Below are 18,102 nucleotides of genomic sequence, written 5' to 3' on the forward strand. Positions count from 1 at the left end.
GCCATGCCCCCGTATTGCAAAAAGCAGGTTCAGACATTGGAACAATGGATCATAAAAATTGGTCATACAAAACTCCACTAGAGGACTCTGAGAGAAGAGTAAACCCTTGTCAAATCAATCATGCTGCTTTAAGAAGTGTTACCTCCTAATTCCACCGGTCTCCCTTGGGTTTTGCCAACCTGAACCACCACTTTGAGATTCACACAATCTCTAACAGATTTGTTCTCCCATATTAATATCAATTTGTATGTTCCTGCATTACAAAGGACTGTTTAAAAATCATAAACAACACATACAGTACACACGTGCTAGACATCCATTATACAAAAATGAATGATTAAGCAAAGAAATGACATAACTACCTTGATTATGAAAGATCAGAAAACTGGCTACAGAATTTAAATTTTACACAAATAACTTATTTGCCCATGGCTTAACCTGATATCCTAAGTTTACATTTCATGGCTGAACCGTTAGGAAAATATTAATCCAAGTGCAGAGTTCATTTTCACTTTGACAGACAAAGGATGTTGTCTGGAGCTAAGGAGATTGTCCCACATTCCTTATAGTTATGATTCTTGAAATCATCATGCTCTTTAAAAGGTTTTCAAGGAAAAACAACAATTACCCTCAGTCAGGCTGCCTCAATTATTTAAACTTGATAAGCCCTCTCATCTCTTTCTCATTTTCTGCAGTGAACCATCCACCAGAACATCAGCATTACAGCAGCCCCTTCAAGTCTTTTTCCATTATTGCTCCAAACTGAACTGTACTTGTGACAATTGCAGTTTCCTTTCTACATCAACGTATTCTCAATACAATTTGACTCAACAAGAATCTAGCCATCTCACCTGTGGCCAGCCTGGATAGTGCAGAAAATAAAGCAAGTGAATCTTGCAGTTTTAATTTGTCCATGGGTTGTAAAGAAGCTTTTATTTTAGACCATTTCATGTTCTCCTGTATTTGGAGCCTATCCTGATAAATGGCAGTTGGAATTTCTGTGATTAAGTGGATACATTAAGCAAATGTCATTTTCCCCACCTCAGTCTGTTTTCTCAAAATGCCTTTTCAATTTTAAGGTTTGCTGAAGGCAGATTTTGGCAGCAGGAGCCAACCCTTGATAAGGTGCCAGTACAAATACCAGGTTGTAATGCACCCATTCTCAGACTTGATTTTGTTGTCTGGCATAGGTTCTGCTTTCTTCACAAACCACCAACAGGTATCTTCTATTGGCACTGCTGTGATTTCAGCAGCCTTCATCTGCACCGTCAGTTGTACACTTGTACAGATTTATAGCTGTAGGATTCAGCAGGCAGCTCCACATGCTAGTAAACTTGCCCCATGACTGCATCCAGCCATCCTCTGTCCAGTGATTATCTTCCCTGTGTTTATTTGTTCACTTAATGCAAAAATAATTGTGATCCATGTTGCCTTATAATTCATCTACCACTGCTGTGTTTACTTTCAGCCCAGTTATTTGCTTTTAATGTGGTTAAGACTGACACCACACCCTGGAAGATGACATTTCTGATATCAGTAGAAGAGAACACAACTAAGTAATAAAGGTGTAGCTGAGGACTTTTGGGTGAAATGACTGCCATTTCATCAGATTACAGTACCCTCTGGTTTGCCTATCCACCTTTTTCAAGTTAAATATCGCTCAGCCTTATGGATATTTAAATCAATTGCTACTGCCAGTAAAGTACATGCTTCTGACTCACTATGTGACCTTGAGGAGGTCACCTATCCTGTCTGTGTTACAATTGTCAAAAAAACATGCATAATTGATTAGACCATTGATATAATAATGTACACTATACAGCTAAAATGCCTTGAGATTATAATTGCTATAAAAAAGGTTTTATACAAAGTAAAAGCTATTGGTTCATTTATTGTAGTACATATTTATTACCTCCTTCAGTCATGTTGTCATTGATTAATGGAGTGAAAAAGTAGTGATAGAGTCCCAGTTAGCCCAGCGCCAACACAAGATGTGCAGCTGCTGACCTGAACTGATCTGTTCCTTATGTGTTGCTTTCCACTACTGTATACTCACGTTCTACTACAATGTGAGGAAAGACAAGAATTTAAATGGTTCTCATTTGTCATCTATAAGGACTCATTGCCACAAATATTTGATTGAGAGGAGGTCCCTGCTGATCTGTACGCATCTTTATAGCACAGAAGTATTATGAAATTGAAACCTTTGGGAGAATCGCATCACCAGCTTGGTTGGGGAGTAATAATAATTATGCTGTGTGGGTCAGAGAAGACTTATTTTGGATGCTGTTAGATTAAAAAGACTGAATTTTGCATAATACAGACATTGCTTTGGCAGTACTGTACTATATAGAGTCATGGCTGACCTGAACTTGGTCAGAAGGCTGGCTGCTGCATTATATTATATTGTAATTTCTGGGGTTTTAATTTGTTAGCTATTCTGCATTTACCAGTGAGAATAAACATTTGTTGTTTTACGTCACAGGGTAGTTCATGATATAGTAGCACTGAGCAGCACCCACTTTGTTTCTGAGGACCACATTTTGAAATATGGCCTGTTTCATAAATTTCAATATTGCTTTTCCAATAGAGTAATAGTGGGAATTGGACTGGACATTTATTAATTTCATAACACTAAGGTCATTGTGCCCATTATCTCCATGTCTGCATCTTTCTTCTTTTTTTTTTTTTTTTATTAAATGTCTGTAAATGTAAAAGACACATGTTGTGCCCCTTTAATACTCTTTTCAATTCAAAGGTGTGAGTGAACTTCATGTTTTTCCTCTGAAAATAATAATTTTGATTAGGGTGCAAGTGTATCTGGACTAGTGGTGAACTGTACTGCATCCTTTCTCATAAAGTTAACAGGACAAATCTGGGCAAGTCAGTGTGGGCCTTCTCTGGTATCTTTTTCTTATGTTATTACTTCCTAGAGGTAGCTGGCAAGGTGCACCTCACAAAGGACAGTGTATGATTTCCTGAAATTGAAAGATACCCCTGTGTAGATAATGATGTTCCTGATATATGAGTGGGTTTCAGAGCTTCACAGTGCTTAATTAAAGAGCACGCCCACTCAGGCCCATCTGGGTCAAATTCACCGGCTGGCTACTAAGCACTCAATGTGCTTAAAATCCTGTGCTCAGTGAGATTTAGTGCTGGCTCTAACCTTTTTTTTCTTTTTTTTGGGCGTTTCCTTTGCATTCTAAATATAAAGGCTGTGGTTCTCTCTCACTGTTTCATATGAATACTTTTCTTACTAAAACATTTCCTGTTGCCTCTGAGTAGCAGTAGCAGCTTCTACAGAGGACCTGTAAATGTAACCAAGAACTGGGTACATCATTATTAAAACAAATCAAGCAGATGAATTTCATGTAGATCTACCTCAGATAGCTGCTGAATGTGTGGGTGGGTATGCAAGTGTTACTGTATCGCATTCAGTTTGGAATGGATGTTGAAAAATATGGAACTTTGGTTTCAGTCTAACATTAGTGCATTTTTAATTAAGAAAGCCATTCTCTACAAAAAACCTAACCCACAGTTCAAAGACGTACTGCTATACCAATTGGCATGGTGTGATTGAAACCTGTGATGGTTTGGTGTCTTGTGCACAGTTGCTCTTGCTTGTTTGTTACTATTGGAATAGGCTCTGACTATGAGCAGCTTTTAAATGAATAAATCAAATTTAAAAATGGACGAATGGTTTCCAGTATTATTTTCACAGGTTTTGTGAAAACAAAGCACAACAGCATTCATAAATAACCACAATGCCTGTTTATACAGTACCTTAAATACCGACTCAGAATGTCTGTTCTTATTTGCTACACAAAAGTGCTTTGGAATGGTGTTGTTAAGTGCTATATAAAATAAAGACTAATTGATGAAACAAATCATGATACAACTGAAGAAAACCACTGTGTGCATGTGTTGGAAAAGTAAATTGCAGGTAATAAACGACTGACAATTGGCCTTAGTTTAAAGGATGAAAGGAAATACATTATCAGACCTGTTTAATCCAGCTCACGTTTATGGCCGACCAGAGGCTATCTTGTGCACCTATATGCACACACCCTCACACTCGCTCATACAGGACATGTTCAGGGTTGCCAGTTAATCTAGCATCCACGTCTTTGAAATGTGTACACTAAGACCCTCAGAGACAGAGAGAATCAGAACGTGTAAAACTCTTAGACAGTGCATTTGACCCCAGAACTCTGCGGTCATGACATAGCAGCACTAGCCAGTATGTCAGTGTGCTGATCTTTAATATACTTTACCTTATGATTATAATTATTTGGAATACTTGAGAACATAAGATTGTTCTGTGCAGATATATACTTGTATGTATATTTACATATGTACAGTACATACAGTGAATTCAAAAAGTATTCAGACCCCTTCACTTTCTGCACACTTTATTGGTCAAGGTCTTGTTATTGTCACATGTACACAGTGAAATTCTTCCTTGCATAATGTTCCTTGCAGACACGATAATCAACATAAACATCAGGAAAAGAAAAAGCTCACACTTAAATATGCTATTAATACAAATCACAGTAAATAACACTAAACAAAAGATTACATACACAGGAAAAGCACTTGAATTTTTCAGTTGATTACAGATAGTTTATCACATAATGATAGATGAACAGCCTTCTTACCTTTGGGCTGAAACTATTATGAAGTCTCACAGTTCTGGTGTTAATTGTTCTATAGCACCTGCCTGATGGAAGGAGGGAGAAGAATGCCCATGCATGAGGACTAGGGTCCTATTTGATTCATTTTACATTGCCCAGACAACACTTGGCAAACATGTCCTGCAGAGATGGTGTCTGTGTTCCAGTGTTGATCTGCGCTGTTTTCACTGCCCTCTGCAATGCCTTGTGATCCTTAGCTGAACTGCTACCATACCAGCACACCATGTAGCCAGTCAGGATGGACTCTACAGTACATTTTTGTTGTAGATTTAATTTGAAATAGATGTATTTTCCTTTTTTGCCAATCAATCTATACTCAATAATTTATAAAACAAAGTGGAAACATGTTTTCAGAAAGTTTTGAAAATGTAAAAAACTAGGGGGCTTTGCCCCCTCCACCTCTTCATTGGGAAGAAACACTACTTTTCCCTGATGTAGACCTATGTGATAGGAACGTAGTGAGACATGGATCAGGGCAAAGGTATAAGACCATTTCCAGATCTTTTGAGTGTTCCCTGGAGCACAGTGGCCTCAATAATTGTGAAATGGAAGCACTTTGGAACCACCAGCATCATGCTATGGGGGCTGCTTATCAATGCCATGGACAAGGAGACTAGTCAGAATTGAGGGAAGGATGAATGCAGCCAATTAAAGAGAGAAGTCCTTGAAGAAAACCTGCTAAGACAGAGCTGAAATGACTTTGAGACAAATTACTGACAGTCCTTAGTAGCCCAGCCAAAACCCAGACTTAAACCCTAACACTGTTTTGGTGTTGTGACCCAATTTTTGCCCTGGAAGTGTCTTCATGACTAAACAAGGAGGGAGAGTGGTGGTCTTCATTTGTGAATAGAACATAATTGTTAGAGTGTGGGGTGTGATTCCCCTTGGTGAACTGAGCACAATCGTGAGACTGGGTGGGGGTGGGTTGCAGGGTTGGTTTTCCCTTGGCAAATTAAGTGAGTTTGTCAGAGTGGTGGGGGTGGTGGATTAATCGAGCGTGATTGACAGAGCATGGGGGGAAACAAGACTGATTGCTGTAGCAGTGACCAACTGTGCAAACCACTCATGCCCCACTACTATTATAAACGATAGCTATTCTTGACAACCAGCAGCAGCCAGCAACCCAAAATTGCGTCATGACCCAGGGGTTGAGAAACACTGCCATAGAACATGTGGGGAGAGATTTGAAGGTGGCACTTTGTAGACACTTCCTATCCAGTCTATGGAGTTTGGGAGGATCTGCCAGGAAGAATGAGATAAACTGCTTAAATCCAGGTGTGCAAGGTTGTAGAGACTTAATGTAGGAAGACTTGAAGCTGCAGTTGCTCTAAAGTACTGAATTAAGAGCCTGAATACTTATATTAATAAGATTGCAATTTCTGACTTCTCTTTGTTTTTGTTGTAAGAGGAATTGAAGCGATGCAGTGGTGCACGTATTGTATTAGTGTTAGCAAACAGCTATTATTTGTTATTGCATGTACAGTACAATTCATGTTCTGGCCATAACGGCTTATTCTTGGCAGGCTCTCAAACCATCCGTTTTCTAAAGCTGTATAAATAAGCCCGCCATTAAGTGCTTGTAAGAAAGAATACCTGTATGAACACTTTAAAATACAGCTCCATCCATTCATTTTCGAACCCGCCCACTTAAATGTTTCCTCAACTAGCTTCATCCAAGACGAAGCCGGAGACAAACATGGACAAGACGTCACTCTTATCGCAAGGCACACTCACAAACCCACATCAATTTAGAATGGGGTATCAAAACCAACCACCTTATTTGGAATTGTTCATGTGTATTGTATTTTTTAAAAAGCCTGGCAGTGGGCGGAGATATTTTAACGAAGAACAGACTCATGGCTAACGGTGCGTTTATTTAAATCTTAAAAGTAAAACCGAAGCAGTGTGGTAGCTGCTACTTCCAGAACAAACGATTATATCTTATGTGATGATTTGTCGTGGTTCTTTTTTATGTTTACATGTACCTCCGAACTTAACTGTCATTCTGAGTGCCACGCTTCTCCCATAATGCATCCGTTGTCGGCTCTTATTGTGCTGAGCCCGCCTCTTATTTTAATATAGGCGGGATTAGGATATATTTTTTAAATGATAAAACCGCCTTAAAATCGAACCTTATTTCGTATACGTCTGATAAAGAGAGTGATTAAATACTGAAAGAGGGATGTTTAACAGTCAAAGTCTATTCTGAAATATAACGGTTTATTGGTACAGTTAATTTACCCATAATGCCTTAGACGTCTGCTAGTGCTCTTGGTATGAGCCACTCTCACGGACGGGCGTTTGAAACTTAGCATACGAGGCGGGGTATTGTGTTGTGATGAACACGCCTTCTACTAATCGCAAAACCATCCTGGCGGAGGGTCTGCCAATTGGGCGTGGTTACCTTAAAAAGGGGCGCGGTCTGAGGTACTTTTTAATTTCGGGCAGCAGGGTGCTGAAAAAACTTCCTCTTGCGGAATTGAAAGGCTCATTGTGGTGTTAGCTTAGAAGAAAGGAAGAGCAGAAGAAGAGAAAACGAAAACGAAAACTTAACGAGCTTCTTATCCATGCCGTTTGCTCAAACTGGTCAAGATCAAACTGGAGTTACAGTGTTTAAAATCAGGGGAACGAGACACTGATTGATCATATACGTTTTCTATAAAAATGTCTCGGATGATAGAAACTCTCCCCAAAACGCGACAGGAGCGAATGAAAGAGATAACTCTAAAGGTCAGTTTTTTTTCTCACTCTCTGTGTTTAGTGGTACTTTGAGTGCTTAAGTTTTTTCATCTTGAAGGAGGAAAGGCAGCACCACCGGCAAAAAGGGGAAGTCGACGAAGACGTTTTATTTTTCTCTTCTTTTTAAAAACTCATTAACATTTTATATCCGCTACCAAAACATGTTAAAAAAATATTAGGAATTGATTATGCTGGATAAATCCAGATTACGGCCGTCCAGGCACATGGCGCTTATCATAGAGTATGGCTGTGGTTATAAATTGCCGTTTAATTGAGACCTACAGCACGTTGTTGGGGGATGTTGCCTGCTGTTGGCTTGTTGCCTTGTGTGCGTAGGAATAAGGCCGACCACGTTTTCATTCGTGATTTCATTAAAAGCATCTCCGACTTGCGATGCTCCAACTTTTCTCTGCCGTGAGTTTAAGAGCGCAGATTCCCTAGACTGAAATCGACAGATCAGTGTGGGTTACGGTGTGGGTTACCTCGTGTTGGAAATCCTTTCCAAAAATGAAAGAAAGAGACGTGTCGCCTATCTTTCCCAAAAGGTTTTTCAGTGTTGAAAGTAAACGGTGCTCTTGAACACTCGAGGACTTTCAGCCTTGGGAGTCGTAATTAGGTGCATACCTACTGTATATGTTAGGAGGGTGTGTGCTGAGGAAAGCAGGTGTGGGTGTGTGTGTGTGTGTTTAGATTGCTGTTGTCGTACAGTTTACAGCCAGGTTGTGTTCCGCCCTCCACAGCCCCCAACCCCGTGCAAAATAAAAAGGAAGAGAAATCCAGTGTCAGGGTCAGAAAGGAAGGAAGGTCTCCTGACTATAGGGTTTTTTTTGTGCTGCCTGGCTTTGAATCCAGGCCCCCCTGCAAATTAGTGAAACGGTGACAAATCGGGGGACAAATGAAGTCCTAAAGCTTTGGGTCACAATGAATGACCTGGAATCGATTACTTTAGATACCTGCACGTCACATGATTACGTACTGTATGCGTTTTTATATACTGTAAAGTTGCAAAGTGTTTATTAAAAACAAAGTGATAAGGGAAGTAATGGATGACTGAGTTTATGCTGAGGTGCTTTTCCTTTTTCATGTCAATAATTAGCTCTACGAGGGTCATGGCTGCCAACTGTTCAGTAGTCGTCAATTTTTTTTAAAGGTATGCTTATGGGCATACAGTATATGTAGTGCAACAAATATATTCATTTGTTATTATACAGCAAGTAAAGTGCTGAATTAACATAATACCTATAGCTTTTTGTAATATTTATTAGAGCCCCCATTATTCCTAAACTAAGCTGGACCTAAAATTTAAATTGGCCTTAAGTGGACTGGTGACCTGTCTAGAGTTGGTTTGTTGCCTTGCTGTCACTGTTTTTGTGGTAAGCTTGCACATCCTATTACTATGAACTGGAATTGTGGCATACATAAAAAATGGAGTGGGAAGGACTTTTGTGTGCTTTATATAACAAAACAAATATTGTTGCTGTTGTCCACATGGAGTTGGCACATTCACTCCACATCTAGTTTTCGTTCATTGTCAATGTGCATGTATTTGAGGGGGTTCTATGTTGGACTGGTGTTCCATCCAGGATTGGTTCTTGCCCCTTTTCTGACCTTGAACTGGATTTAAGCAGATTTAAGAAAATTATCTTGTATAATATATTTGTCATAATATATCAATACACACACAGCAAACGTCTCTAACAATATAACCTGTAAATATTTACATTGTATGAAATATGGAGTTGCTCATATTCAGTATTATAGCACAGTTGTAGGCACTACTGACTAACAGCACCTGGAACTTAGGGTCACTTCCTTTCCTGCAGTTCCATATTTTATCCATAAGGTTTTTGGTTTCTCCTGGTGCTTACTACATTTCAGCACAATACACATTTGCTTAATTAGCAGGGTTAAGTTGGAATGGTGGAAGTCATTTTGCATTAAGATGAAATGACCTCTCATGAAGGAATAGTTTCCATTCTGTGTGCAGTACTGCCGCAGTGGGCTCTGGCTTCTGGCGATTCAGTAAGGGAAAGTGTTCGTTCATGAAATAGATGGATATAAGAAAAATCATGGGTTTCTCCATTGGCTTACTTTTTAGATGATTGTATGGTCTCATGGCACATCAGTGTCTGTTTAAATGCATTGCATTCTACCTAGTAGCATGTTAATTTGTGAGTCTCAGTAGATGCTGTTTAATAAAAGTAATGTAAAAGCCTTGTATAATACAGCTTACACCTTAGCAATCATATTTGAAGATAAATGAACACTGCAGACAACCAGTGTTTGTGTGATTGTGTCATTTAGATCACTGAATTTGTGATTGTCCATTTATTGTATCTATGCAGATGTTATGACAAAAATAGGCCAGATTAGTGACATGTTTTGCTGGCTACATATTAAAGATTTTCTTCCACTCATTTAATTAATTGTATAAACCACATTAGTTCACACATACACGTATAATCTGATATACTATGTGTTGCTCATTCCTTGGTGTTGGTATTTTCTGTATTTGTAGTTCTTTTGTGTCATTCTGGAAAATGGATTGATAGATATTGCAGATCTTTTCATGCATCATTTATGCAGATCTTTTAATTTTTTTTCTTAAACTTTCTTCCACTAATTATTTGTAGAGAATACCATATGTTAAAATGAATTTTCCACCTAATAAATATTAATCAGTTGCTTTCAATTAACCAGCTAAGATTGACTAATGGTGGGCTGTTGAAATATGGAAATTATAGTGGTGCATTGAGCAGCCTCCTCATAAGCACGTGTAGTTGGAGAGTTCTCTGCTTTCGATGCTGCATCACGCAGTCTACCCACTTCACACCTCTTGCTCTTCGCTCTGGGGGCCTCCTGGTGCTCCCGATGGGACTCCTGTGGTGCTGTGACGCAGGGCTCTGTCTGGATGAGCTGTCTGAAGTTCAGAGTTCACTACATCATGCCAGGGCTAGGGGATTTGTGCATGTGTCTCATTGGAATGTAGTGGGGGAAGCTGGAGGCTGAGCAGAGGTGGTGTTCTGTTTTCTCTGACTCAAGCTGAAGAGCGTGGGATTTGCATTCTGAAAGTATGACGCGGAGTACCTGTCTTTAAACAAATGTGAAACATTCTTGCAGATCTGCAGTGTAAGTTATAAATGGGCTGCATGGCAGCTGGTGATGCCTTCTGTGTCTTGGAATAACAGCTCCAGGTGGCTGTTCAAAGAGACGGTCACCAGAGCACTGAGCTACCAATGCCTCAGAGACCTGCTTTCTTGTTACTAAGCCTGGTAACAGCTGTAGTTTATTCCGCAGTATTTTACGACATTCCCATGATGTGGCACAGAAAATAGGTAGTGTCAAGTCACAATAAAGACTCCTTAACAGACAATGCTGGCCTTAGTGTGCAGCAGTAGAAAACTCATTTCTTTACTGTATGTAGTAGGTAACAAAGACTATTAAAATAAGTGGATATATATGTGAAGATCACTCTGTATTCTGTACCTGTGTCATTAAAGACATTTGTGCTTCTGTACATTTCTTGGTACCTTCTTTAAATTTCTGCCTTTATGGAAGCAATGCCCGTTGCTATGATGCCTTGCTTATCTGGGCTTTGTCTATAAAACAAAATGATTTGCTGTCTTTTGTTCTTGTCCAGAAACAGCAGCACCTTCACTTTCACCAATAAAAAGTGTGATTCTAACCCAGTTATGCACTTAATTCAGTGCAGTTTATTCTTGAAAAGTACACTTCCACGCAGGGAGATATTTTCGTAGTGTTTTTGACTGTTCATCACAAGCTTTTGATGCACTTTACTTTGTGGTTTTTGCAAATGTGCTTTTTATGTTTGTTTGTTTATTTAATTGTTAGAGCACAGAAAAGATCCACCTTACTCACCAAGCCCACAAAATGCAGCCGTGTTTGCATATGTGACAGACACCAGGGCCATCAGCTTATTTGCACATGATCGTGTGCACCTCACTGCAAGTAGTAAAGCGGAAAGCTTACAGGCCTGGCAGATGTTAATGTTATTGGAGCTGGAATCAGTTTGTAGATGAGCAGAACTGAAATTTAATATAATGCTGTTGGTGACTGTGATGGCCAGAAGGTAGAGAAGGTAGTTTAATTGGCGTGATACATGTTTTATTCATGGAGGCAGACCTAGCCATCTACTAACAAAATATGCTATTGATGTATGGAGCCTTAAATGCTCTTTGTTCCAGGCAGGAGTGGGAGGCATTTTCTAGTCTTTACACCCAACAGGCAGCTACTGTGCTATGAAGCCACGGGACATATGTTCTTGTAGGCACTTCACCCTAATTTAGTAGATATTTCAGTAGCTTCAGTTTGTGTGCAGACCATAAGTTGTAGGCTAAATATGGGAATGAAGTGCATAATATTGACCACCACCAACCAAAAGCGTAAGTTGCTCACTTCATATGACTGAGTACTGAGACAACCGGAAGAAACTATCACAACTACTTTATCTAAAGATGTTGTCCAAACCTTAAACACACGTAGGAAAGAGAATTAAGGGTGAAATTTCGTTCAGCTGTGATTTTTATTTTTTTTTTTTGCCAAATTCATTAAACTGAAATGATGCTGATTATGACAGCTCTATGAAGTGAAAAGCCTGGGAAACAAATCTGCTGTAAAAGATAACACCAACCTTACTGTTTTAATTTTCACCACTATGCTTATTAAGCTTGCACACTGAAACCACATTCCTCTCACCTCTTCCAAAGATATGACCGTGACTTTGGTACTGTTCTTTTTATAAATTACTTATTGTTATTGGATTTAGCCAAACAAAAATACCACGGGGCAAGCAGGTGCTACCCGTCCATTTCATTCTTTTAAAAAGGTAGCACTACTTCTGCCAGCATGGAGCACAATTCAGTAATCACACTATAACGACGCCCAGTCATTTACTCGAAGGATGTACCAGATTTTTGGTCACTACAAATACAGTATATATAGCAAAAAAATGACACATTCGGTATTCCATAAAATGAGTGAAAAAGCCGAAATTGACCGGCCAAAGACATCTGACACTTTTTTCCCGTCTGGTCTCCAACAATAGTTACAAATGATGCTTTCAAACGGTACCTCCTGTTCTGTGGGAAATGAGTGATACAGTATGCCATGTGGTATTTTATTGTGGGACCTGGACTCCCATCTTTACAGAGTTGTACTGGTTTATTTACAGTAAGAAATAAGTAATGGTGACCTACTGCAAGTAAATGCCACACTTTTACAAAAGCAAAATGAGGAGGCCAAAAGGTCATACTGGGGTAAATTGAATTAGGACACAAAGCTAAGCTATTTAAACAAGTTCAGCTAAATTAATAAACAATGTGAATCTGTATAACTTGGCAGCCAAGGAACAGACAACAAAAGGATTTTGACAAGCTAACTCCGCACACATTTTTTTTCTTTATTTTCAGTTTAGAATTTTTAACTATGTTTGTTTAAAGACATAGACTAGTTTCAAAAATGAAAGTTTTTTCACTTTTTCATTTGCAGTTTTATAATCTAGCTTTACTATAAAGCATACATCAAAAGTTTGATACTAATTTGTGTCATTCAATGGTACATAAACCAATTTGCAAAATATAATTGTAAAAAAGGTATTTGTTATCGGGCCAAGTGTTTTCTGAAATCTGGCTTCAGCCTCTGTCTGGTATTTTCCTTTTTGTCCATCACTAATTTCCACCAGATTAATTTAGTGAAAGTCAAACAAAATGACACCTTTTATTGGCTAACTAAAAAGATTACAATATGCAAGCTTTTGAGGAAACTCCAGGCTCCTTCTTCAGGCAAGATGTAATTGAGAGACTCTAGTTATCCTGCATCCATCCATCCATCCATTGTCTCCCGCTTATCCGAGGTCGGGTCGCGGGGGCAGCAGCTTGAGCAGAGATGCCCAGACTTCCCTCTCCCCGGCCACTTCTTCTAGCTCTTCCGGGAGAATCCCAAGGCGTTCCCAGGCCAGTCTTTGTGTCCAGAGAGAAACTTGAATAAAACTAGGGAAAAACATGCAAATACCATGTAAATTATGACCAGGCCAGTAACTGAACCTGATCGTTGGGAGCTGTGAAGCAGCAAAATCAGCCACCGTGCTGCCCATTAGTCAATTTGTCCATTTAGAAACATCGCAGAGGAGTTAACTGCCACCAATTCATTTTCTGAACATGGATTGCAGAAGCTAGTGTCTGCCCTTGTAGCATCAGCCACTCCATCTCATTTCTTGTGTGTAAAATCTGGCATATAGCAAAATGGATGTTGGTTACCCAGGTTTTAATGAGCAAATGTGCTGCCCTAGTGCCTTGGGGAACAACAAACTGATAAGAAAAAGGGGGTTATACAAATGAACATCATGAATGAAGTTTTAGCTGTCTCATCGGCATGCAGAGTTGTGCAGAAGGTTAGATCCTATTGTGACTCATTATTATATACATTTAGATACAGGTTTATCTAGCCCAATTAGTAGATTACAGCTCCTTGATCATGTGACAGCTTTTATGTGCAAAATAAAGGAAGCTCAATTTTTTTATTTATTTTTTACTAGTAGCAAAGATCCTTTTTTTGTAGAATCAGGTATGAAGATTACCTCCCCATTTTTAGCATTTAGCTGTTCATGTTCTCATTGGCTTCTTTTCTTAGGGTAGTACATATGGCACTCTGTTCTTTCGCACTTTAGCATTTAGTTGTGCTACAAGAGAATTTGAATTGGCCTCTGTGAAAATGACTGTGCTGTTCATCTTGTTCTCTCTCAGAATCACATGTCAGCCCTCTCTGTGAATCAGATCATAGATGTTTTCAGGCTGATTATCTCTTTCAACACAGTAGCATTCATTTTGTAATTTTATTATGAAACACTCAACCAACCTTTAGCTCCTATTAAAAAGTTAGTGCAATGGTTAACTTGTAGGTTTCTGAACATGCCCTTTCTATTACTTAAAAATGCTGCCATGTCATTATATGAGCATAGTTCCTACACTAAAATGCTGCTTGCTGACCCTGTACCCAGCTTTAAAAGCATTGCAGCAAGTTACAAGGACACCTCCTGCTTTGGGCTGCATGTGGAGTTTCTGATCCTGTGTGGCTCTAATGATTTAATTTGAACCGGTAATTACTTTCTGCAGCTGCTCAGAAAATAAAGAGCAAAAAAAAAAAAAGGCAACACGCCCATTGGACTATAAAGTGGTTGCTGGCTGGTGTTTGTGTCTCTTTTAGTTCGGGTTAATCTATAGACAAAGGAAAAAAAAGTCTATTTGGAGTTCATCAGTCTTTGTTTTTACATTACTTCTATGACAGCAAGTAACATCCTCAAGAATTTAAGTAAAATGTTTAAGTAAATCTGCTTAGTCCAGTTTAGAGATGTATGAAGCAAAAGCTTATCCTAGGAGCACTGGGAGCATGGCAGGATACAGCTTTGGACAGGTATAGCAAAAATATAAAATAACAGCTTGGTGCTGCATTCTTTGATGTATCTGCCTTAAAGTTTGATTCCCAGCTCCATTGTCGGTCTGGAGTCTGCATGTTCTTCTCCATCCATATGGGCCGTGCTTGTTAAGTTAACTTGAAACACTCGAATGGCCTGTTGTGAGAGCCATCTTTTAACATGGTATTGGACTTGGCAAGCTAGAGGGACTAAATAGCCTTTTCTCATTTGTAGACATTGTTATGCCTAGCTTTTTTTTTTTTTTTTTTTTTGTGACAAGCCTTTGATGGCTTCCCAGACCGCACATTACATCACTAGTAACACTGACCTGTAGTCCTCGAAGAAGCAAGTTTTTTGGGTTGTGTTAACGTGGGTCACATCTTAAGGTCGAGATTAAAATCAAGCACCAAGGCCCAGTTGTTTCTGAATTTGAGCTTGTCAGAGGGACACCCCTATGATAATGGACCACTAAGTCCTCTGAAGAGGTACCTAGTGGGGGAGAACTTGAGGAACAGTGGGCCATGATAGACTACTGTAGAATTATTACTGGTGACACAACGTGTGCTTCAAGGTTATCATAGTACTACAACTACTGTATATAAAGACTAAGCTCCAGAATTGTGAAGAACAAAGTGATAGTCTGAGATATGGTGTTGAAAAAAACAAAGCTGTGGGCTTTCCAGGAGCAACAGTAAGACTAGTGCAGTGACTACAAACCTTGTTTTTGGATAAATCTTAGATCGGAGAATCTTGTGGATACCCAATTATATTTAGTAAGCTGGCAATAAACAACATAATTGTGTAATTTTATAAGAGTAAATCTTTCTTTTCTAGACCCTTGTACTTTAAAAGTTGGCTGAGCTATAAGACTTCAAAGTGAGACTACATAGGACTGACCTATGAGGAGCAGTTGAAGTGAGTTTGTCATGAGTTACACTGAGGAATAGCAGACCACAGTGATGCCAGATGGAGTTGCACAACAGTCGTGGTAGAATGTCAAATGTTAAAAATACTCTGTTGTGATGTGGGTTTATCAGTATGTAGAACCACAACTGTTAAATAGCATTGCCAGATTGGGGTACTGGGGAAGGAGTTTTTGACTTTTGTAGATGCAATAGCAGAGGTTAGGTGGGCAACTGGCAATGGCAGCTGTTTGGTGGACTCTCTCTTCTGAAAGCCTACCGAAAGTGTACATGGCAATATTCACATATTGTAGTCATTTTTAAAGTATTTGAATTTTAAAAAAGGTTATTTATATCTTGATACATGGGATTGTTAAATGAGATCATTGGAATATGAATGTGTGATTATCAGTATATAAACGGAGTTGTGTAGTTGGAGTATCGGTTTATACTGTAAATTTAAAACCGGGGTATTAAGTGGAAATGTCAGAATATGGCCGGTTCAGAGTTGCAGACCGATTGCAATTCTTGAAAACAGATTATTAGTATTTTGAATTGGTTGAGTCACACAGTTGTCCATTGTTTAATACCGTTGCCTCACAGATCCATCGACCTGGGTGTGAATCGTGTTGCCTAGTAGTTGTCCATGAGATTTTATTTGTCTGGTTTTCCTCCCACGTCCCAATTGGTGCTTCAGATCGTCCTGTATGTAGAAATGTGTCCTGTGATGAACGCCCCTTCCATTGCTGGTTATGTCCTTGCTGCAATGCTGCTGGAGTAGGCTATTGGCCCCCTGAAATCCACACTTGTATTAAGTTGAATTGAAAATGGTAAACCAGTTGTTATGTGTTAGTACTTCTAGCATGTAGACAATCTTTTGAAAAGATATATGCTAGAATAATATTCTCACATTTTTCAGGAGTCAGACAATATTTGTAGATGGATAGACAACTTTCAGATACTTGCATCTTGGGTGTTGCATTTGTGTGTCCAGACTGCTAGATTAAAATGGACTAATATATTAGGAGCTGTCAAGGTTTTTGAGACAAATTTGAGATTGTGAACCTCACACAACTGAAAGTCTTCTTACATAAACATCCACATACATTGACATCACTGAGACAGGCAGTGAGCTTATGTTTGACAAATACACATTCAGGTGTGTTGCAAGCTCACTCTAACAAATGGAACTTCGTTATTTTATTGAATGTCCCTCACTGCTGCTCAGTTCTGAGCTACAGCCTTAGCTGAGAGTCTTGGAGAACTGCTGTGACATTACCAGAGTTGATGACATGAGGTGAGATGGCTTCTATTCTGTAATCTGTAACCTCCCCAGTGTTTGTGAGATGGTTCTTGAGGAGGTCTTTGACATTCAAATTGCACATAAGGGACACTTAAGATTATCTAGTAGTTTAGAGTGACGTGTAATTTGAGAGGTCTTGTATTTTGGGGGGGGGGGGGGGGGGAAGCATCAAGAGAGGGTTAATACTCTGATGTAGATAACCTGCAGAACAGTTTTTCAGTAGCTAGCGTCATAGTTTATAAATTCAGTCTTCTTGATGTGTGTATCTGTCTGCGTCTGGTTAATTTAATCTGGCAGCAAGTACCATGCACTTTGAATTGTGTATGGGATCTGGTTCTTGTCAGACCACTCTCCAGGATAGAGACATGGACAGATTGCCGCCTACCTCTGCTTTGTGTATGTGTTGAACTATTAAAGCCAAGCAGAGACATTGCTTAATTAATGAGAGAGCTTTCAAATTAAAGCTACAGTTAGGTTTTTAATTGTCCTTGCCCTTGTGCAGTGAGGTGCAGTGTTTGCAAATTATAGTTGCTAGAAAAAAAAGACCAGTAAGGTCCTAGGCAGGATCAGGAAAGAGTTTTTGTACCACCAGTAAAGGCCCCTACTCCTTGTAACCCTGTACTGGTTTACAAATTGGATGCACACAAACAAATTGCTGCTTAAGTATCACAAAATTAACAGGTGTATCGTAATATAATGTACCAATATTCAAGCTTAAAATACAAAATATACAGTCTTCTAAGACTGAAGAAACCTTAATATACATGGCGAGTCAAAATATATGTTAATATTTGAATGGTGGAAACAATTTATTCACAAAACATACTTCATATGTCCAAGATAATTTATAGGAATGTCTCAACCTGTTCGCCATCATGTTCAACACATGTACCATATGTGGCACATAAATCGTCCACAAAAATTGTATATAAGTATATACATAGCAGTACCATTAGTGTTAACATTATTTTGACTCGCCGTGAACTTTAGAAAGAATTTGTCAAATGGAGAACAAAGGAAGGATATGCAGCTCCT

The 18,102-nt window shown here is 39.1% G+C and overlaps 1 protein-coding gene across 4 annotated transcripts in view; it reads left to right on the top strand.

Annotated features, from left to right (window-relative positions):
* The window catches only part of arhgef1a (Rho guanine nucleotide exchange factor (GEF) 1a), a 260,502-nt gene that overhangs the window by 148,825 nt on the left and 93,575 nt on the right, over positions 1 to 18,102 (top strand). The window contains exon 1 of one of the 4 annotated variants that reach the window (XM_028795073.2): positions 7,133 to 7,424. The exons of the other annotated variants lie outside the window; for them this stretch is intronic. Within the exon in view, the coding sequence (XP_028650906.1) occupies positions 7,359 to 7,424 (66 nt within the window). The 5' untranslated portion in view covers positions 7,133 to 7,358. Of the gene's footprint in view, positions 1 to 7,132; positions 7,425 to 18,102 lie in introns of those variants that run through there. 4 annotated transcript variants of the gene reach the window in all.

The sequence above is a fragment of the Erpetoichthys calabaricus genome, chromosome 2 (genome assembly GCF_900747795.2).
Source record: "Erpetoichthys calabaricus chromosome 2, fErpCal1.3, whole genome shotgun sequence".
NCBI classification, from domain to species: Eukaryota; Metazoa; Chordata; class Cladistia; order Polypteriformes; family Polypteridae; genus Erpetoichthys; species Erpetoichthys calabaricus.